Source organism: Sciurus carolinensis, chromosome 5 (assembly GCF_902686445.1).
Source record: "Sciurus carolinensis chromosome 5, mSciCar1.2, whole genome shotgun sequence".
Classification (NCBI taxonomy): domain Eukaryota; kingdom Metazoa; phylum Chordata; class Mammalia; order Rodentia; family Sciuridae; genus Sciurus; species Sciurus carolinensis.
Window position 1 is genome coordinate 101,356,314 of NC_062217.1, and position 22,609 is coordinate 101,378,922.

General features: G+C 43.4%; 1 protein-coding gene across 3 annotated transcripts in view; it reads left to right on the forward strand.

Annotated features, from left to right (window-relative positions):
- The window catches only part of Wdfy4 (WDFY family member 4), a 278,477-nt gene that overhangs the window by 234,510 nt on the left and 21,358 nt on the right, over positions 1-22,609 (forward strand). For all 3 annotated transcript variants that reach the window (XM_047553398.1, XM_047553397.1, XM_047553399.1), the window contains exons 48-53: positions 4,731-4,773; positions 5,662-5,781; positions 7,668-7,785; positions 8,651-8,760; positions 19,452-19,605; positions 21,116-21,207. In XM_047553398.1, the coding sequence (XP_047409354.1) occupies positions 4,731-4,773; positions 5,662-5,781; positions 7,668-7,785; positions 8,651-8,760; positions 19,452-19,605; positions 21,116-21,207 (637 nt within the window). The remainder of the gene's footprint in view (positions 1-4,730; positions 4,774-5,661; positions 5,782-7,667; positions 7,786-8,650; positions 8,761-19,451; positions 19,606-21,115; positions 21,208-22,609) is intronic.

A 22,609-nucleotide genomic window follows, 5' to 3' on the forward strand; every position in this document is an offset into this window, starting at 1 on the left:
AATTAGAAAATTGCATGAAAATCATAAAACTCAAATCAACACAAGTAAAGTCAATATTTTAAAGAAGAAAATACTCAAGAAGATAAAGATGTTGTTAAATATAGATACATAAACCCTTATAAAAATTAAAACCACTTGTAATTTTAGCAACTGGATATAACCTTATATTATTCAAACACCTTGACTGTTAATATGTCTATAGCATCATGCCATGGCATCAAATGCAATAACAATTTGGTAAATTTACTAATGCTCATTTTTAAACTAAATATCTCCAAATATATGCCAATTACTGTCCTTTTTAGGTAGCTGATTTTTAATGTAGTCAAAACTAAGATTTTTGTTTGTTTTGTTTTGCTTGTTTTTTTGGTTTTTGTTTTGTTTTGTTTTGTTTTTTTCCCCTTTCCAAGGAAATAGCTTGGTCTTCAGAGTCAGGGCCCTTGGTCAAGATCTGGTCCTGGCAGGTACTGTGAGCAGCTCAATGTGTCAGCTATTCATAGGTATCTGCTCTGTCAGGCCTTTGGGTGGGCATCAATAATTAATTTCCCTGGCCTGTATGCCATTTCCTCACCTCAACCTATTTCCTCACGGTAAATGAAGATAATGGCAATTTCATTGGGTTTCCCCATCCTAGCCTAAACCCACTAGCAGACATGCATTTCCAGTTTCACAAGATGAATGAAATTTCTTCTCATTGTGGTTTGTGTTTTCTGAACACCTCTTAGCTTAGAAATCACATCCCTTAGTCACTCACTAATCCATTCCACTGCATCCTCATAACTGTTTTGCAAATAGGTAACAAATGTGGGGGAACTGGGAGAGGCAGAGGGGACATGGAGATGTGTCTGCTTTAGCTCAGAAGCCCATGTTTACCTGTGGACCTTCCTCAGATGTTTTCCAGGTTGGGCTAGACCTAGGCTCCTAGTTGCAGGGGTGATGGGGAGGAGTGGAAGAGACCCCCCGCATCCCTCCTGGGTTGAAAGTGTATAGCCTTCAATCAGACAAGTCCCTTAGTTAAGGCCATTTGTTCTGGGAACTAGCCTATGTCCTCTGAAGGCCCAACTATGGGCTGCTCTGCCAGCTACTCCAGGGAAGATAAGAGTTTGGGGGATAGGCCTTTGGTTCACGCCTTACTGCCATCCATGCCAGAAACCTGGCTTCCAGGTAGAGTGGAGGTGTTGGTTAGGTAGAGCTGTTCCAAGGAAGCAGTCAAAGCATGACCATGAGGCAAACCAAGGGCACAGACACTGGGACGCTTTGATGTCAGAAAGGCCCCAACACCACATGGCAGCAGTGCTCATTTCTAAAGCACTTCTCAGGCATAAAGTTCATAGATATGATCACAAACAAAGCAGAATGGGTAAAAAATCATCCCTCAGAATAAGAATTTGAACTGGTCTAGTTACTGAGCAACCATGAATTTCTAATTTGGAGATTGTCTTCTCATGTTTGGAAGCCATCCAGCCTAGGATGGAGAGTGGTATCTGGGAATGAGAAGCAGGTAGAGGGGTTGACAGGATTTCCTCTGTGAAACTCAGGCCAGGCACCTCACGCTAGGCAGAGTAACCTCCCTAGTCTCACTGACTTTCTTTGAGTTCTTCTCTTCTTTCAAACTTGACTCCAAGTTGCTCAAGGGGGGCCCAAATGCTTGCCCTATAACTCAGCACAGACTCCCCAGGAAACCCTGGGAGCTCCTCACGCATGCTACCCACTGAGTTGACAAAGCAGGAAATCAGATTCATAGGTTCCAGTTAATCCAAGATCATCCAGAAGGACATTGGCAGAGCTGAACAGGTCTTGACCAGAAATAGGTCCCTACTCTTGTCACCACTTTCTTCTTTCTCCCAGAGTAGAAAAGATTTGCCCCTGATCTTGAATAATCTGCTAGAATCACAACTGTAGAGGAATCATCCTGCACCAGCCTTTTCTAGGCCCGCTATCTATCACACTTGTGTAAGTGTGGTCAGCATGCTGGAAGGATGGGACAACAGCAGCTCAGAGAGGGTCGGTGTGTTGTCCAAGGTCCACCAGTTAAGTGGTTGAGGCTGAATTTGGAACCAGGTTTTCCTGACTCCAAAGTCAGATCTCTTTGCTGCACTGATTCCTCCCAAACTGAGGAGGGCTTAGAAAACCAAGAGCCCTCTCTAATATCTTGTTTAATCTAAAACATACCTGTTAATGATGGACAATGCAGTTTATCACCTCTTAAAGAAATATTTTTCATTAACCACCAGGTATTTACGACATTCCCATGGACCATTTCAGGAGTTCTGCAATTGCTTTCAGATTAATATGATTGAAAAAAAAAAGTATTTTTAAAAAGTAGGACTCACATTTGGTTAGGTGTCTTGGCACCAAATGGTAAATGGTACCAGAAATGGTGGCTTTTCCTTGGAGTCCACAGCCAATGATATGAGAAATGGGATGGGAAATGCCTTTTTCTTCTGTACAGCATTCCACCTGCTGGCAACATCACAAATGACCACAGGTAAAATTCTAGAACCTTTTCTTAAAGGGAGAATAACAAAGGCTGTTTCTTATTTCCTGGATTCTGACAGGCCACTTTTTGCCCCCTTGTTCTCACTTTCCTTGCACATTCTGAAATAGGTCTGCAAGATACATGGCTTCAGCATGCCAGGCGCATGCGCTTGTGGAAGACTCTGGATGTCCTTGAACATCCTTGAGGATTTAAGGTGATGACCCTCACTGCCTCTAGCCTGAACTCTGCCCTCATTCATAACTTTCATAGCAGCCTGCCCTCCAGAATTGGGGAGGTGGCAGGATCACAGAATGAACCCAAGTATCGAGCCTTTGCAACTAGTACCATAAATCAGAATATATTCTTTTCTTTCATTTGTTGTTCTGGTTATTGCTTGCCTGAGGAAAAAATAGATCAAATAGATGGCTTCCCTCTTGGGGAGGAAGAGGGAAATCCCAACCCTGAAGTTACTTTCTGATTATGGAAAATCTGCCGAGAACAGAATTGAATGCAGACGGATGGGCAACCCAAAGCAGGTGATGTGATGGTGGGTCTGTGATGGCAAGATGAAGACCTGTGGCCCTCTCTGGGGGTACTTGGGCATCCAGGCTTTACAAGATTGGGGCCTGGGTGGGGTCCTGACAGGCCTGGCATGGCAGATGGAGTGTGTAGGTGGTTGGGGTCTGTGGGCATCTGTACAGAATTATGGCAGAGAGAATGGATAGAATAAAAAGGTGTGATTTGATTTGGTTTGGCAAAACACCTGAGCAGAGTAGAATGAGTAGAAGGAGAGTCTCAGAGAGACAGAGGGAGAAATACAGTTGGAAAAGGAAAGAGCACTGTGGATACTGAGGAACTGAACTCTGCAAATCCCTGATGAATGAAAAGGATGTTTCAGGTGGAGAGGGCTCCTTCCCTGTGCCCTTCCCAACCTTGTATTTTGCTATAATTTTATACTCTTTCCTTCATTTCAGCAAACATTATTTCCTTGGTTCAAATCGTATGTCTTCATTGTAGAAGTATAAATTGGTACAACCTTTAAGAGAATGATTTGACAATTGTTGTGGTTTGGATGTGAGGTGTCCCTAAAAGCCCACATATGAGACAATGAAGAAAGGTTCAGGGGAGAAATGATTGGGTTGTAAGAGTCTTAATCTAATCAGTGAATTAATCCCTGATGTCATACAGTATACATTTTGCATCTGGAAAGTGGAGTCTATCTCTCTCTGCTTCCTGATATGAGCTGCTTCCCTCTGCCACGCTCTTCCGCCACAATGTTCTGCCTCAACTCAAGCCCAGAGGAATGGGGCCAGCCTTCTGTGGACTAAGACGTCTGAAATTGTGAGCCCTTAAATAAACCTTTCCTCCTCTATTACTGGGCTGATCACAGCAGTGAAAAAACTGACCAAAATAGCATTATATAGCAAAGTTGAAAACCCTCATACTTTTTCACTAGAAATATGGCTCATAGATATAATCACAAAAGTTCCAGAGATTTATGTCCAAAGATGGTCATGGAAACATCAGAGAACAGAGCCATCCTCAGGGGCACAGTTCAATCAGTTATGATCCACTCATACAATGGCAACATGTGGCTATAGAAACAAACTCAATAGAGCAATATGAGCTGATCTCCAGGAGTGTTGTTGAGCAAGTAAGGTTGGGGGAGAACTGTGGGTACAGTATGATCCCAGGTATGAGCAATTAAAAATAAAACAATGCAAGCAAGTAGGCAGTCATATGGGTAAGTCTTTTCTGGAATGATGTACCAGAAGTTATTAGCTGTGGATACTTCTTGAGGAGAAGCAGTAGTTTGGAGATTCATCTTATATTTCATGGTCTTCCATGGTGTTTGCATTTTTTAACCACATACCTGTATTATATTCCATGTCTATAGATGGGGCGGGGGCCAAGGGAGGCTGAGATGTGACTCTGGGAAATCAAGTATGGGTTGGGAGGGAGAGCCCTGAACCTGCTTCTGCCAGCTCAGGAAGTGTCTCCAAAAGCTACAGTTAAGGCAGCAGAACATGCTGGAGTCTTATGAGAGGGACAGTTACTGCAAGAATCTAACCTTCAGTAAGGTAGGACAGTGGTCTCATTGTACTGGTGCCTGAGAGCTTCCATGTGCTTTGGGAAGTCTGGGACTTTCCTGAATGCTCTGGTCCCATGAAGTTGCTGGAAGCCCCACCTTTCCCCATCCATGTGCTTGCTTTGGGATATTTGGTTACCACCATGATTTTCTGTCCTACAGGAAATACCCCAACTTCGACAGGACCATGCTGCAGAGGTGGCAGGTACAGTGGCTCCTCTGGAGGGAAATCTTGTGGGAATGCAAATTAGAAAATAACTCAGACCCCAGTGATAGAAGAAGTATGCAGACTAATCATGAAAGGAGCTTCTGTCTTTAATTCACCAAAATGTCCCAGATCTTCCCCCGACAAGAGTTCAGCGATGGAAGGTAGTTTTTGAGCAGTTGGGGTGTGTGTGTGTGTGTGTGTGTGTGTGTGTGTGTGTGTGTGTGTGTGTGTGACATGTATATTGTAGGTGCCTCTGTGTGCACACACTCCCTTTCCTTGAAGATAAACACATATACACACACTTGCATAGACTTGCGGGTGGGTAGAGGTGGACACAAGAGTCACTTCGTGTTCTTGGGAAGCTACACATAGCTCCCAGTCTGGATGAGCTGACTTTCAGCCCAGGGTTCTCAGTGAGAAAGGGATCCCAAGAGAGCCAGTCCTGGAAATCACGAGATGATGAGAAAATAACTATTGGTCACTGTCTTTCAAAATGCCTACCATGTTCCTCCAGCTTATTTTTCTAACAGTAAAAGGGTCAGCAGAGAGTTCACCTATAGCATTTGTGTTAATATTTTAATAAATTTTGAGAATTGCATCAGATGGTTAACACAAAAGAATGCTTTGTCTTTGGGTTAGGATTGCTGAACTGTATTTTCTTTCTCTGGCCCACATAGTTTCCTGAATATACTTGCTTCAGTTCATGTTGAAATCAGTGTGTGCCACCCTAAGTTGGTGGCTGAGGCATAATGTGTGAAGGAAACAACCTAGGTTCCAGCTGCCTGTCCTCACCCATAGAGCTAGGGTCTCCTGCTGAGGGCTAGACACCCCTGGCTTCTAGAGAATATCAGATATATTTGGTTTATCTTTGTTTTTTTCTGGTAGAAAAGGGACATCAGCAATTTTGAGTACCTCATGTACCTCAACACTCTGGCTGGGAGGACCTACAATGACTACATGCAGTATCCAGTGTTTCCCTGGGTCCTAGCTGACTACACCTCAGAGGTAAGGCATTCTCATGGGGGCTACACAGGTGTCCTGAGGTTTTCTTACCCCAATAGCCAGAGTCAGCACACAGTGCCTCTACTAGGAGGTTCAGTTACTTGTACATGGGTGTTTATTTGGGCCTAAAGTCTGGGTATACCTGACACTATGATAGCCTTTGGAGTTTAGCTGCAGTTTTGTCTCAGATCCGTTTGTGGAATGATTATTGCCTAGCATGAGCCTCAGAGGACCCCTGGCTTATACTCACCAAAAAAGGCAATTGCTGCCCATTTACTGAAATACCATCATGAACCAACACTGGTGGCATGCTGCAGTTACAGGTGAGATGATCCATGGAATTTGTTCCCAAAGTCAATATATAGGGGGTGGGGAGAGATAAAGACAAGGGCTCACTCTACCCATAACTTGACTTCAATAACTGAGATGATGACACCTGGGATTCACTCAAGATTTGGGATCTGGACTGAGACATGTAGTCATAGGAGAGGCTGATGGTGATACCAGGTCTATTATCAATTTGGCCTCCATCCCTGGACCTTAGCAGGCAGAGAAGGGTGAGGAGAAACTGCACAACTGGACCAAAGTGATGGATGTGTCTGTGGTAGGGCAGCCAGGCCATGGAGCAGGGTCCTGACCACCCAGGCTCTGGTCATGGGAACAGGTGTTGGGCTATGTGTAAAGGACAGGAGATGGTGGGCCATGGTTTAGACCAACCTGGCCATTCCTACCTGGGGATGCTTGAATGGCAGAGCCCAGAATTTGAGAGAGGAAGATTCAGTGTTCTGGGAGGTCCCATTCCCACCTAAGACATTGAATGCAGCAAAGATATTCTCACAAGACATGTGCTGCTTCTTAGAATGCTCATGGACCATCTGAGGCCAAGATCTTTCAAACAGGAAACTTACAACCCCACCTTTCATGCACACATTGCAAGTTGGTGATTATTTCATAAGTCCTTTCTGTTTAATCCATATCCTGTATTTGAAATTTGTATTAATTACCAGTGTTTAAAAATTGAGAAATTTCTTCAAAAAGTCTGAATTTCCAGTATGTTTTTAAAAATCAAGAGATCTGGCCAATGTGCATTCTGACGCAGCAAGACCAACTGAAACTGAGCATGGGTACCCACGTGTCTCCTCCATCACTCACTGGGGTTGGGGCTGCTTCCCTCTCACCCTGGCCTGTCTTTCACAGACATTTGGAATGGTGACATCACTGACCCTGGTAGAGCTGCAGTGACTCACTGTAAGTGAGAAGAGAGGATTGTAAGGAAACAACTCCTCCTAAAAAGAGACACAAACCCTGGGAATAGTCAGCCCTCTACTAACACAGAGAATATTTCTGCTAAAAGGAAACGTTTCTTATGACACCTGACCCTGAAACTCTTCATGTCTCCACCATTGTGGGCAGGGGCAAGCATTACCTGCTTTTTTTGCCCAGAGGGAGTAGGCCTCAGAAAAATGAAGATGTTCCTCTTCCTGGAAGCTTCTAGCTTCCTATGAAATCAGTTTGATTCTAAGCAGGGACCCTGAACTATTGGAGTAAATTACTCCATGAGGACAGTAGTCCAATGATTCAGAGACAATAGGAATTCTTTTGAAAGTCTCTTTTTGGTAACGGTGGTCATGTTCTGATTTGGGTCAACTTGGAACAGGTTCAGTATGAACTCAATCTTCCCCTCCTCTTATTTCTCATCTCTCCCCTATTAAGTCTTTGTGGATCACTGGCTCCACGGCTATAAAACCCTAGTTCGCTAGCTAATCACCAGAGGGGGGTCAGACCAGATGACAATAAACCAATAAAGAAAACCATAAAACTAAAGAGTGTAGCTCTTAGGGCACAAGAGGGTTGGGGGAGTTAACTCCAACTGCACATCTGCCTTTTAGGTGTTGAATTTGACAAATCCCAAGACTTTCCGGGATCTTTCGAAGCCCATGGGGGCTCAGACCAAGGAAAGAAAGCTGAAATTTATCCAGAGATTTAAAGAAGTTGAAAAGACTGAAGGTAGGTAAATTCCAGCATGATTTTTTTTGTGCAGTTCTGTTCATTTGAATGTCTTCAAATGACGGATAATGACTAGTATGATCACCTAGCCTGTAAATTACAGCACTTGAATAGAGAAATCTCTAATCCAGTGGTTATAACCCTGGTTACATGCAAGACTCACCTGGAAGAGCATTTTTAAAAAGTCTTACCAGTTACAGTGGTGCATGCCTATAATCCCAGCAACTCTGGAGGCTGAGCAAGAGGATTACAAGTTCAAGGCCAGCCTCAGCACCCCTGGGTTCAATTTACAGTATCACACAGACGCGCGCGCACACACACACACACACACACACACACACACACACACAATACTGAATTCCAGACCTCAACTCTAGAAATTCTGATTTAAATACTTCTGTGGTGTGACACAACCTGGGTGAGTCTAATGTTCATCCCAACTGGAGCAGTATCATGCTAACAGCTACTAATTTCATACCTAGGAGCAGGTAAAGGTGGAAGAACTAATATCCACACAGCCCTATCTCTATGCAAGGTTCATGCCAATGTATATTCTTAAATACAGAGCTGAAACTCAGGGAGTTTAAACAAACAGCCTCAAAATTGCAGAATTTGCATTTGATTGGCTCTTGAGCACAGTTCCCAAACTTTGTCCATTTGTACATCACCTTTATAATTTTTGCCACATTCATATGTCACCTGGACTTTTGCTGCCTTGATGTTTTTCTTTAAGTCTACTCATTTCCTAAACTTAAAGGAATGTATTTTTTTAAATACTGTTCTGGAGCACAGGGTAGCCTGTGTGCCTGCTGCCTACACCAACACAAGTAGGGAAGTAGCCCTCAGGCATGTCCTTTTGTTGCAGGAGACATGACCGTCCAGTGCCACTACTGCACTCACTACTCCTCAGCCATCATCGTCGCCTCCTACCTGGTCCGGATGCCGCCCTTCACCCAGGCCTTCTGCTCTCTACAGGTGAGCTTCTGTCCACTCTCCCTGTGCACATGTGTGCATGTGCACACACACACACACACACACACACAAACACATGCACACACACACACACCGAGCTGTACTATAGTCTAGGACCTAGGCTTGGACAAGGAGGGGACTCCTCTGCTAAAAATTCTGTCTTTAGCCAGTGATTCCCACTTGACATTGGCTCTTGGATTCTCATCCCTCCAGCCAAAGCAAGCTGTTCTCAGTGACACTTGCACATCTGACCAACAGAGTCTTGAAAAGAAAATCTAAAAATCAAGAAATAAAAGACATGAAAAAAAACCTTAATATAAATAAGATGTAGCAGAAAAGGAAAGCAGGAAACTTGGAGATGAGAAAGGCAAGCTATCAAGATTAGAAAAATAAACACAAGAAATAGCAATGAAAAGAATATGACTCAAGAGCTCAGAATGCATAAATCTGAGCTAAGGACAAGCTGAAAGGCTCCAAAGAACAAACAAAATATTTGAAAACCAAAACAATCAACTAACCCAGAGAAGGAAACTAACCAACTTACCCACCCATAAACAAACAAACCACAATGCCAGCTTCGAGTTGCCAGGTTTCACAAATAAAAACACAGGATGCCTTGTTAAATTTGGATTTGGATTTCACATAGACTGCTTTTCAGATGAACAATGACTTATATTAAAAATTATCTGTTGTTTATCTGAAATTTAAATTTAACTGGGTCTCCTGTGTTTTACCTGGCAATCTTAAGGGAGCTGGAGGTGAGCCAGTCTGACTACCAATTGGGTGGTGGTGTCCAAGAGCTATGGGATTTCTAAGGGAAAGTCCCTCATGGGACTTGTGAGGATGCCAATCAACATATGTCCTCTCTTTCCTTTGCAACCCCATCACTGGACTTCTGCATTCAAGGAACCCATTTTCCAAAGTCATAGCTTGTGAATGTGGGCAACACTCAGATAGCCCGGCTTGCAGCAGGAATGCAGCACAAGGTGAAGTTTATGGCTGACCCAGGGCTCACAAAGGCCCCATGGAGAGGAAGGCATGAACCACATGGGCAGTAGGCCTCCACTCATGCACAGATGTCTCTGACAGCTAAGCCATATCTCAGTGAAGCATGAGTGCCTCAGAAACTGTGAGTTTAGGTCTGACCTCACCAGCAAGATCACTCAGAGGACATTGACTCTGAGAGATGAAAGTCCACCCTGGGTCAGCACTAAAGCCAACTCCTGACCTCTGGGCAGGAATGGCTAGGCAAGGTCAAGGCATTTTCTCCAACAAAGTGCAAAATCCTGCTGTCTTCTGTTTCTTGGCACAGGCTTCTCTTTCTTTGACGGCGTGGTTCGTCTAGACATTGTATAACCTCCTTTCCCTGGAAATTCACTCAAAAATAATAAGTGTGCTTCCCTTGAGCCTTTCTCAGGCAACAAGCATTTTAAGTAAGTTTGGTTTGGAGAATGAATGGTCCCAGAGCTGTACCCCATGCCAGGAATCTCATCCAGATGTTGCTCATTAATCCTCAAGAAATGATGATCACTGCTGACGATGATAGTGATGAATTCCGTTACTGCTTTCCATCCAGGGATTTTAAATGTTCAATGTGCTGGATGCTTTCAAAGTTTCCCCATGTCCCTTTGGTTGGATGCATTAAAGCCAGAAGTCCCAGCTCTACCTGTTGCTAAGGTTCTTTTCACATAGGGAGGAGATGGAGTGAAATAGAGACAGTTTTGGCTATGAGATTTATATCCCAGCTCTGCCACTTAATAGATACAAAACCTTCTGCAAGTTATTTTACCTCTGGAAATGAGGGTTAATTATGCACATCTCACTGGGCTGTTGAGAAGATTAAATGAGAAATTGTGGGGAAAGCCCCTAGCTCAGGTGATCAATCACTGCAAGTTCCCTTCTTCCCTCTGCAATCAGCCAGATATAATCTGAGCATGCCTGAACTTTTTCAAGCTGGTCTCCTCTGGTTTAAGCTAATTTAAGGCAGTCTGGATTCTTGAAGTATTCCAGTGTAGCAAGAGCCAGACTAAACAGGTGCTGTGAACCCATGAGGACGTCTGGGTAATGGCCACTTTTTGAGCTTATTCTAGTTAGTTTAATCCATTAGTACTGAGGCCAAACTAGTTTGAGAGAGTCTAAATCAGTGTGAGATGGTCAGAGCCAACCTAATATGCTTTTAAGTGGCACCGTGCAGTCGTGTTATGTGAGCCCTTTGGAACCCTACGTTGAAGTCTCTGATATAATTTGTAGTACTTTTTGGCTTGTTTGTGTTAGGCAAAATAGCCCATCCAAGTTGAAATCATCTGGACTCCCCAGGTGTGCCTCTGGATCTATCTCACCTTCCTAACTTTGAAGGACTCTTTTAGTGGGTCCTAACGGCTCTAAGCCTTTGCAACCAAAAAAAGAACCAGGCATCTTCTGCTTTTTTCCTTAGAACAAAAGATGATTTTTAACTCTTTTTAAAGGACTAGGTACATGGACTACATCTGTGGAGGAAATGTGCCCAAATTTCCTTTGGGAGTCCTGGGCATCAGTGGACCTCCTGAGGAATATTCTGGCAATTTCCTGAAGTCAGGCTCTTCCCTCCAGTCCACTCACTTCCTAGGGGGCAGGCCTGTTTCTTCCCAAGACATCTTTGCTTTGCCCCATGCAGTGACAGGATAGGAGTTTCCCACAGGCTCAACAACCTGAAGAGCTGTCTGTCAACCTGTGTGTGATGCGGACCATGCAGCAAGGAAGCATGAGAAGATAGGGAGGCTGCAGGATGTGGGCAGGGAACTTTCTACAGCTACTAGAGACCAGATCTATTGTACATATGAGTGTCAGCATCAAGCGGTACACACTTTTCCATCCTGCGCTAAGCAAATTCTGCTTCTCACCTCCTAGTATGGTTGGGACTTGGGGCCTAGGGGACCTAGGACCTGCCGAGCTCTGTTGTGCTGTCTGACCCCAAGCAGATCACTTTCTCTGGGAGTGGTTTATTTGTGAATAAAAGAAGTGGGTGAGATACTGCCTCTGAAGGCCCTTTTATAACAGCACAAGCCTTCAAAGCTCCTTAAGTACTTCCTGTGTTCCTGGGTGGTGCCAAATACTTTACATGTACTATTTACATTTTTTTTTCTTACTTTCTTTTTGTGGTAAAATATGCATAATATAACATTCACCCTTACATTTTTAAATGTAGAGCTCGGTGGTATTAAGTACATCACCAACTATCACCACAATCCATGTCCAGAACTTTTTAATCTGCTTGAGCTAAAACTGTACCCACTAAACACTAACTCTCCAAACATCCCTCCCCTGGCAACCACTGCTTTGCTTTCTGTCTATGAATTTGACTTGTCTGTCTCATAAGTGAAATCATACGGTATTTATTCTTTTGTGACTGGCTTCTTGTGCTTAGCAAATGTCCTCAAGGTTGATCCAGTTGCAGCATGTGCCAGAATCCCCTAAGCCTGGATAACATTCCTTCATGTATATCTTCTGCACTTCGTGTATCCATTCATCTGTCAGCGGACACTTGGGTGGCTTCCACATTTTGACTCTCATGAAGAATGCTGTCATGAACATTGTTGTGCCTTCCATGTATCATTATCTCAGGGACCCACATGAGGCTGTGAGGCAGCATTATGATGAATCTTGATTTCCTGAGTCTCTAGGAGATTGTGTTGCTGGCCTGAGGTCTCTCAGGGAATGACAGTGTAGATGTGATGAATTCCAGTCCTGGGGACATTGAGCCTAAAGCAATCACTGTGAAAGCAAAATGGTGTCTAGAGAGGTTTCCCAAAGGAGATGTGTTCAGGAGGAAGGGACACACCATTTCCAAGGTCATGTTTAACAGGGCAGAGTCTCTCATGTGATGTCACATACAGATATACACAGGGTGACATGCAGGCAGACATCTGGCATGCAATGTGCCAGCTGCATGTGTCACACCCCTCCACCCCTTGTAGCCAGAGCAGAGTGACATACAGTATGATGGCTGTGCCATGGAGCACCTTTGTTATTATGTGTTGTACACCCAGTGTGGCCTGCTGCACCACTGACAGACAGCCACTGAGCTCCTTGGGCACTACTGCCAGTTTGCAGAATGTTATGCAGAAAGCCACGGACAGCTCCTACACACAGCCCAAGAATGCAGTGCAGTATATTGGTTCCTGAATGTAGTGGGTGTTTTATTCCCCTCACATTCAAATCCCTTTAAGCTTGGGCTCATCTTAGAATAAATACATATCCTCTATTGTTTGTTTTTCTTCCTCAAACTTGGTGTTTCAGTGATAGATTCTTATAATTCAGAATATATGATACAATTATCTCAACTTATCCATGAGGGATTGGTTCCGTACTCCCTCAGATGCAGAAGTCCTTCCTCTAAAATGCATAGTATTTGCATAGAACCTATGTATATTCTCCCATATACTTTAAATCATCTCTAGATTACTTATCATACCTAATACAATATAAGTGGTATGTAAATAGTTGTTTACCTGCACTGGTCAGGGATTAATGAGTACAAAATAGTCTGTACATGTCCATGACAGATGCAGTTCAAATATTTTTTTTTCTTTTTTTGGCAGTGCAGGAGATTGAACCCAGGACCTTGTGCTTGTGAGGCAAGCACTCTACCAACTGACCAACTGAGCTATATCCCCAACCCTTTATTTCAAATATTTTTGATCCATCATCGGTTGAATCTATGAATGGAATCCATGGATATGGAGGGCAAAAAAAAATTATATATATATAATATATATATATATATATACTCACACATATGCTTATGAAGCATTATATATAGAATATATATTTGATTATAAAGTTTTACAAGCATATAAAACTATATAATTATATATATACTGTAAATATTTATGTCTGTGTGTAAATATATGTGTGTGTGTGTGTATGTGTGATACTTTGTGATTTGCACAGGTGGCATATGCAGCAATGTAACCAGCACATGTCAGCTATGTGCTCTGTTGCTCTGTTTTCCCCACTCCCCTGGATGTATGAGCTGCTATCTGCCATGGCTGGGGGCTGATAACCCTAATAGAAGCCCCAGTATGCTGTAGTTCTCACGAGTCTTAACTGCCTAAAGCCAGAGGCTGTGAGCCTCTAGAAAGTTAAATCACCAGGAGACTGTGCCCCTGCTGAGGACCCAGCCATGACACCTCTTTCTGCCCCAGTAAAAGCTCTAGTTGCTATCAGGCCTAAGATCAGACCCAGCCTGGGTGGAGCCTGGCAAAGGAGCCAGCGCCCAGCAAGGACACAGTGCCAGCAGTGACTGCTGCTGCTGCATTTAATAAGAAACAGAAATAAAGTGCTGTGCTAATTAAGTCACAGCCCGTGTGAAGTCAGCTGTTACCAGCAGTGGGGAAGGGTTTTCTGAACCACCTGAGGCGAGAAGGCTGGGTTTTGTGCTAGACAGATGCTAACTGCAGGGAAAACCAGGAACCTTAGGGAAGCACTAGGCTCATCTTAGTGATTAACTTGGGAGCTCCCAGGGGAGACCAGATCTTAGTGGCCAACACCTAGGTCAAGGTGATGTGAGGAAACTGGGGGGCTTGTGTCAGTGCCCAAACCTGAGAACCCTGCCTGGCCTCTTCACATACTGCCCACAGCCTGGCACCTGCCTCCTAGGAAAGTACCAGTCTCTGGGACTCAATCAACACTGCATAGGGCTAGCCCATCTCCTGTAGCCAGGTCTGCTGGGCTGAACCAAGAAGCCTTCAGCCATGCTCTGAGGCAGTGCTAGGTCTTGGGGTCTGTAAGAACTCAAACAGTGACTTGATAGGAGTGCTTTAACAAGGTGTAATTATGATCACACAAACTTAGTGAAGAACACAGTGATAGAATCCAACAGAACTGGGATAAATGCTCAGCTCTAGAACTTTCTTATAGATTGTATACCATACTGAGCCTTGGTGTCTTCATCTTTTAAAATCACTCCTCATTGAGTTAGAAGTGAGGATGAAACATTTGGTTGCTTCTGAGTACTCCACATATATCTACTCTCCTCATCATAGCTGGTGATGATGTTTCCACATGCCTTTGAGCGTTCTACTTATTTAGGAAAGGGCCATGTCCTATCAGAAGAAGAGCCAGTGGCTACTCTGGGGTCAGCCCATCCTCAATCAAGAGTAAGACTGATTAGGCAGCTAAGTGAGTGCCAGGGTTTCCCAAACATCCTGTGGGACCTATGACTTTTAGCTTGCCACTAGGACGTTAGGGCCTGGCATTTCCCACAAAAATCCATGAAATGGCATGTCCTGACCTCTCTTACCCTCACACATTTTTCCTTGACTTCATTGGTGGTATTGGAGCCTCAAAATGGCTCAGACAGTGCCTTCTTTATTTGTCATTTCCATTACCAGGCCCTTTAGCCTTCCCTACCCTCCTGTCTTGTCCTAGGCACTCAGGAAACCCTCCCTCTCTCCTTTCCCCTCATGCTCCAACATTGATCTCCTTTTTATTTTTCTTCTTGCACGAGTCCCTGGTTGCCTCTCCCACTTGCACTGAGATTGGGGCCCAAACCCAAGATTGCTCCCCAGTTCCTAGTCTATACAGAGAAAAGGACAGAGTTTGAGTCATTTGACAATGCTTCCTTTGTGCCTAGAACCCCACATGAGGTACACATACACACACACACCCCCATATTCATATGCATACACTTGGATATACACATGCACTCCCTATTTATACATATGCTTGTGCACACACACACACTTTATTGCTTTTATAACCACAACAAACATCCAAGGTTTACAGAGGAGGCAATAGGCAGTTAAAGAGATTAAGAAATTCCCTCATGTACATATATGACTGCATGATTGATGTGATCCTACAATATGTACAATAAGAAAAATGAGAAATTACACTTCATTTATGTATGAATTATCAAAATGCATAAATGTATTCTACTGTCATGTACAACTAATTAGAGCAAATTTTAAAAATTAATAAAAAAGAAACTCACTCATATTTATCCTGCAAATATTGGGCATTGAAATTCCCATGACATCTGCCTAGATCCAGAGCCAAAGCATTATCCATGTGTCATGCTGCCTCTCTGATGGACCAACAGTGGCTTAGATCTACTAATATCTTGTAAATGAATTGTTCGTATGGGATATTTTTAAATTACTGTGAATATACACAGTGAGAATAGATTGTCAACTCTTTCATACAACCAGTCCATTATCTAGATGTGAGTAGGTTAAATTAGGGTACTCCTACATGGAAGGAAGACTGGACTTTCTGGTACATAGCATTAAAATGTCTGCGTATTCAGGGATCCTTGAGAACATGCAGTTTCTGAATTTCCTATGAATGAGGGTCAAGAAATTAAATGTTTTCCCAACACACTTTCTCTGCCCATGTTGGAGAGGGTTCTAAGAATGTGGCAACTGAAGTTCTACCCAGGGAAAATGGTGCACATTGTCACACATCAATTGACATGAAAGAAGCATTGCCCTTACCTTAAAGTATTCCATTTTGGAGTATATCCAGTTGTATCATGTAGTTATAACCAGTGCACCATGATCATGAACTTTTCCTTGATTTTAACCCACATTCAGCATCATCCTTGGTGTCAGATGCTTCTTTCCCCCAATATTTTGCTCTTAATTTTATCTCTTAGCAAGATTGAGCACCTCTTAAAGTATTTTATTGAGGGAAGATGCCTAGGATTATATTATTTCTGAGTCCTAAAATATTTTAAAAAATTTCTGGTGTCTTTGCAGGTGAGAGATTATTTGACTAGAGGCCAAAGACCATAACTTTTTGACTCAATTCTCTGGCTTTGACCTCGCTGCATTGTCTTTTGGATCAAATGTGACATATGAAAATACTCTGCCAATTAGAAACCACTCCTTGGTTGATAGTCATCACGTTGCTGGGTTATTTTATTTTATGTTTAGTTTGTTTGTATGCACACAGGAGTCATTATTCTTGATATTCCAAAATGTTTGTAGAATAGATGCAGGAGCAGATCTTGGTTCAGGAATTCTTCCTGATCATTTTATTTCCTTTAAATCTCTAGACTTAATTTGGTGGTTTTATTTGATTTGATCTTGGACTTTCTCTGTGTAGGCACTCTGTAAACCTGAATTCTTGCCCTTTTTTCTTTTTACTTTCTTCACCTTTTCTCCTGCCTTCTTTTCCTGAGAATCACATCCTAGCTGGGACTTACTTCCAGTAACCACCAGAGTTTATGTCAACCCACAGACTTACAATACAAGTAACGGAGCAACTCCACTTTTTCTTCTAGGGAATTTGGTGTTTTCTTTTGTATTGCAGAAGTGAGAAAATCCATTAATTTTGAAACAAATGTATGCAAATACATTTATTAATATAGGAAATAGGAAAATCAGTTATTGCTTCCTTTATAAATAATACAGGCTTAAGTTTTAAAGATATTACTTTTGCTAAAATGCATTAGACAGCTGTGAAAAAAATAACATTTTTCTTTGTGGTAATATCTTTAACCAGATTTGTAGCACTAACAATATTTCCTATGTATATATTATTTTTATTTAATACAGGTAATCTTTTTATTACCAAATCATATTGTTTCTCAGGAGATTACCATCAGTGCTCATAAAAGCTGCAAAAGGAAAAATGGGCTGAGGAGAAGGCATCAATCTCCCACAGATGTAAGACTCAGGCTGCAGATTAAATACACAGAGCTCTTAATGCATTTCAATGAGTGACTTGTTAGGTGCAGATTTACTTAGATTACCTCCATTTTATTTCCATTTCAATTTAAATTTCATGGTGGATACCAGCCTCTAATTTTAACCAAGAGCAAAATGACCACAGGGAAAGACTACATCTTTAAGCTATCCAGCTACTGTGCTTGATTGAGACCTCTTGGTTAACTTGATATGTATCCCTGCCTCTGTGCAAAAAATGACCCATGGGTTCCTCTGGATCCACAAGTCTGGAAAAATTGACCAGCCAGTCCATGTTCACTAGGGTGTCCACATATGGCCTTCTTCATTTGTGTACCAGGTTCTTCCCATACAGAAAGAGCAGAGTCTCACCTTGAACCATAGATAGTAGTTCAAATTTGTGACAGATCCAGGAACTTACCTAGAAAAATGACATGAGGCAAAGCATGCCCTTTGAAGTTGCATCCATGCATTTACTCCAGCTCTTCTATTCACTGCTTTGATGGCAAAAAAAAAATCAATACACTTTGAGAAGCATCATTTCATAGTCTTCAAAATGGAAATATTAATTTTTTCCCAATGTACCTGCTATGAAGAGAGGATTAATAGAAATTATGTATGTGTGCATATTTAACAGAACCACATCAAGAGAAGACTCTTGTCCTTTCTTACCCTTCATTCATGGCTGTAGCTGCTCAAAGATACCTTAAGTAAATGGTAATAGAAATCTTCGGTCCTCTGAAAAGTGAAGGGAGATGATAGGGGCAGTGTTCTACTCTTTGCTTTTATAAACTCATGTGTGTCCTGCAGAAATTGGCAAAAAGGAAAACAAATTCTTCAAAGGCCCAGTCTTGATAGGGACAAGACAAGTGAACCATAGAATTTCAGGGAGGTGGATGTTCTTGGATGTGTCTAACATTAAGTAGACCCAAGGCTCAGTTTCAGAAATTCTTTCCTGAAGTTTCTCTGTCCTAAGTGTCTTTATCTCTCCAACCAGGACCCAGTCTAAGACCTTTCCCTGCCTTTTTTTGGCCCCTAAGCCCCCCTGATAAATAAGGGTGGTCAGTTTGACAGTTGCTATGAAGACATTTGACAATTTAGATAAGAAACCTAGAGCATCCAAGGAAAGAATTGTGCCCTAAATCTTACTAGGTCCATCTCTAACAGTCAAACTCAGACTATTGGAACCCAAGCTGGCCTTGGCAGGTTGCAGAAATTCTGTCCTAATGTGCAAGCCTCCCATTCTCTGGCAGCTCCAGCTCTCCTTCTTCAAGCCTATTGTTTCTTGTCAAGGCCTAGACCACTGAGCAAGATCCCCCTCCTTCATTCACGCGGTGCCCTACCCTGCCAGAATGCCTTGTTGTGCATAGTATTAGATGTCATCAGAACTCTGAACCTATCAAGTCCTCCTCCCATCTCTGTTCTTTGTCAAGGCCTTGACCTCTGTGTAGAGCTTGGCTGGCTTCCCCACCACCAGGCTTCCAGTATCACGTCTGGTTGAGATTCTCCAAAAAACCTCTGTTGACCTTCCATGTAGAATAGTTGACCCATCTCTTTGTTCTGTAGCTGACTCTTTATTTCCTGCCTATGATACTCCAGTGTGGACCTCTCAAAAGCAGAGTGAAAGTCATTCTTACTTCCACTTCCTCAAGTTAAGTACCTGATTCAGCATGGCCCTCAGCAACCTTGGGGAATGGTTAGAGGGATGACCAGGACTTTCTGGTCTCTGATCTGAAGTTCAATTTCTACAATAGTAAATCAGGATCCCTTAAACACCATGGATTGTGGGTCCTCCCTGGAAGGCGTAAGGTTCCAGAGAGTGATTGAATGGACAGATGTGTAAATAAGCCATGGCACACATGCATGGGTTAATGAATGAGTCTGCGTGGGTAGAATGAAAAGTTCCAATGGCAGAAACTGTGCCACTGATGCAGCATGGATGGAAGGTGACCTGTGAATGCTGGGTGTGGCCATCCTGAGGACTCAAGTGCATGTGGTTGATCATGTTGGCCCTTTTTCCTTCAGGGTGGAAGCTTTGATGTGGCAGATAGAATGTTCCACAGCATGAAGAGCGCATGGGAGTCTGCCTCCAGAGAGAACATGAGTGATGTCAGGGAGCTGACCCCAGAGTTCTTCTACCTTCCTGAGTTCTTAACCAACTGCAATGCAGTGGAGTTTGGTGAGTGGAGGCCCGGGTAAGGCCTGCGTATCTGAGTGAGGCCTGGTTGGTGTGGAGAACAGAGGTGCTGGGAAGTACTGTCTCTTTCCTGCAGCTTCTGGGTGGCAACTAATTTCATGTCAATATTTTTACTGGACAACTCAACAAACAGGCCCTTCATCAAGCCCAGTGCAAAGGATGTGAGGTCTGTGCCAGGTGGCAGCACCTGTGTGCAAAGAGGTTGCTGAGAAAGGACCCTCGCTGCTGGAACAGTGCCATGACCTTTCCTCTGAGAGCTCCAGGTTCCAGTTGGCAGTGAGGCAGCAGCCAAGGAGCAGGAGCTCTTGCTTGTTGCCCCATTCTGGCACTGTCCTACTGCATTTTGATCTTGAACAAGTGCCTGCTCTTCACCACCTCCATTTCCCACAAATGGGCGGACTCCTGAGTGATAGCTTTTTGTTCCTGCAGCCCAGGATGAGACAGGCCTTCTTTCTATTTTAGAAGAGGAACAATAAATTCAGGGGTGGGTCCACTGGAGAATGCATGTCCCTTGGGAGCCTCCATTGAAAATGTATACTATGCCAAGTTGAAACAATTTGCTGAGGGTATGTGTGGTCAGAACCAGGGCAGAGCAAGTGACCCAGGAAGGACCTGTCTAAGGAGGAGACAGGTGGGCTAAGACTGAATGATGAGAAGGGCCAGGCCAGGCACAGCCCTGCAAGCTTGAGAGAGTGGGACAATTATTCTAGTTGTACAATGAAGGTTCTGGAGTGTTTAAGCAAGACCATAGCTAACATCTATTGAGCCTGCATCACAGATCTGGTATTGTTCTAAGCACATTATATTTATTTTCTCTTATGATCCTCATGCCAGCCCTGTGAGGTAACTCCTGTGACCACCTTCAGCTGAACAGTTGGGAAAACTAAATCCTAAGATGTGAAGCATCTTACTCCAGGTTGTGCAGCTAATGGGTAGGAAAGACTTAAGATGGAAACTACATTCTTATTCTCTAGTGAATCTTCAAAAACCCTGTTGTTCTCAATTTAAAAATGAAGGACAATGCATAAATTATAGAGTAGAGTGAAGATTCAGTAGGAAAATGTGTGCCAAAAACCTCCCATGGTGCCTGTCACAGACTTGGGTGCATACAATATGCCAACTTGTTTTGGTTTTACTGTGCTCTCCCTATGATTCAAACACCCAGATGAAAAGGCATAGTGTAGTGGGATGGAAGCTGAACCAACAATGGTGACACTGAGATCATTTTGTATGACTTGGGAGTCACACTAGTGCTTCCTGGGGAGTAAGGGGGTCCTAGTAGAGGAGAAGAAGGTGGAGAGACCAAGCACATGAGGACTGGGGACATTCCAGAGAGAGGAGACAGGAAGCAGTGTGAGCTGCATAGGACACAGCTCACATACCAATCAACACATCCAGGCAATCCTGGCTGGCATAATTTTATGTCTCCCAGTTCCTATCCCTCTGTGGGCTCCTGTTTATCCAAATCCCTATTGTTTTATATCCCACTCAGGCTGTATGCAGGATGGGACAGCACTGGGGGATGTGCAGCTCCCTCCTTGGGCAGATGGGGACCCTTGGAAATTCATCAGTCTGCACAGACAGGTGAGTTAAACCAGACCCTTGGTGTCCTGAAGTGAACCTCAGCATCCCCTCAATCTTCATAGAAGCCTCCTATCCCAGAGGAGGGGACAAGCACTGAGGCTTTTATGTTAGAGAAGGGGTAAGGTCTATACCCTGGGGTGTCAGTGGATGACCTGGTTTCTGGGCTGTTTTGAGAGCCCATTGGACTTTGCCCTTGTGTCTCTTTGTAGAGGGCATCACTGCAGGTAGAGAGTTTAGATGTTGAGGAAGATATCAGTGACTTTAGCCAGCCCTATAAGCAGGGTCACTTTCTGAATCATGCTGCCCAGAGCATGATTCTCTGCTAAGAAAAGGTGTGAAGAGTCCATGGAACTCCAATTGGCCAAAAAATTTTCCAGAATTGGGGAGGTCTTGACCTATTACTTAGAAAGTCAAAGTTGGATAAAGATGTGACTGATGACAGAAGAGGGCTGACTAACTGCAAATAAGTAAAGGGTCAAGAGAAATGGAAGTTCCGATAAAGTGGAAGAATAGCCTTAGGAAGTAGTTACATGACCAGCAAGGTGAGGATGTGCCTTCCTCCAGTTGGGAGGTTGGAATGGGTGCTTTTAAGATGGAGTAGTTATAGATACTGACATGGGTTAAGGGGTATGTTAAACAGGTTTCCACTGCTATGACAAATGCCTGAGGTAATCAACTTAAAAGGAGGAAGGATTTATTTTGGCTCACAGTTTCAGAGGTTTCAGTCCATGGTCAGTTGGCTCTCTTGTTTTGGGGCCTGTGATGAGGCAAAATATCATGGTGGGAAGAAGATGATGGAGCAAATTTCCTCATCTCAGGGCAGTCAGATAAAAAGGGAGAGGGAACAAAATGGGACTGGGGTTCCAATATCCCCTTCAAGGGTCCACCCCCAGTGATCTAGTTTCCTTCCAGTAAACCCTATCTTTTAAAGGTTCAGTCACCTCTCTATAGTGCCAGTCTGGGGCCATGTTTTTAACAACTGAACCTATGGGGAACATTCTAGGTCCAAACTATAGCAAGGAGTGTCCATAAGTGGGTGGGTGACTTTAGGTGGAGTAGAGGCAAAGTCATTAGAGAAGTGGAGCTTAAGGTACAGAGAGGCCAGAGATTGTAGTCCCTGAAGGTGTTTGCAGATCTTGAAGAAAAAGAGGTGGTATAGCCAGGAATGACATTTTCGGTGAATGAGAAGAGTAACCGAGAAGGTAGATGGCAGCAGTGAAGCTGAGGAGGGGGTAGAATTGCATTTCAGAAAGCACAGAGAACAGATTTTTTTAACAAGAGAGCAGAGGAGGGTCTTGACATAGCAATGAAGATTGAGGAAAACACCAGCCCCACCTCCTGTCTTCCAAATTAATTGAATGTGTACATAAAGTATCTACCACTCTGGCTTACTGAAGGGGAC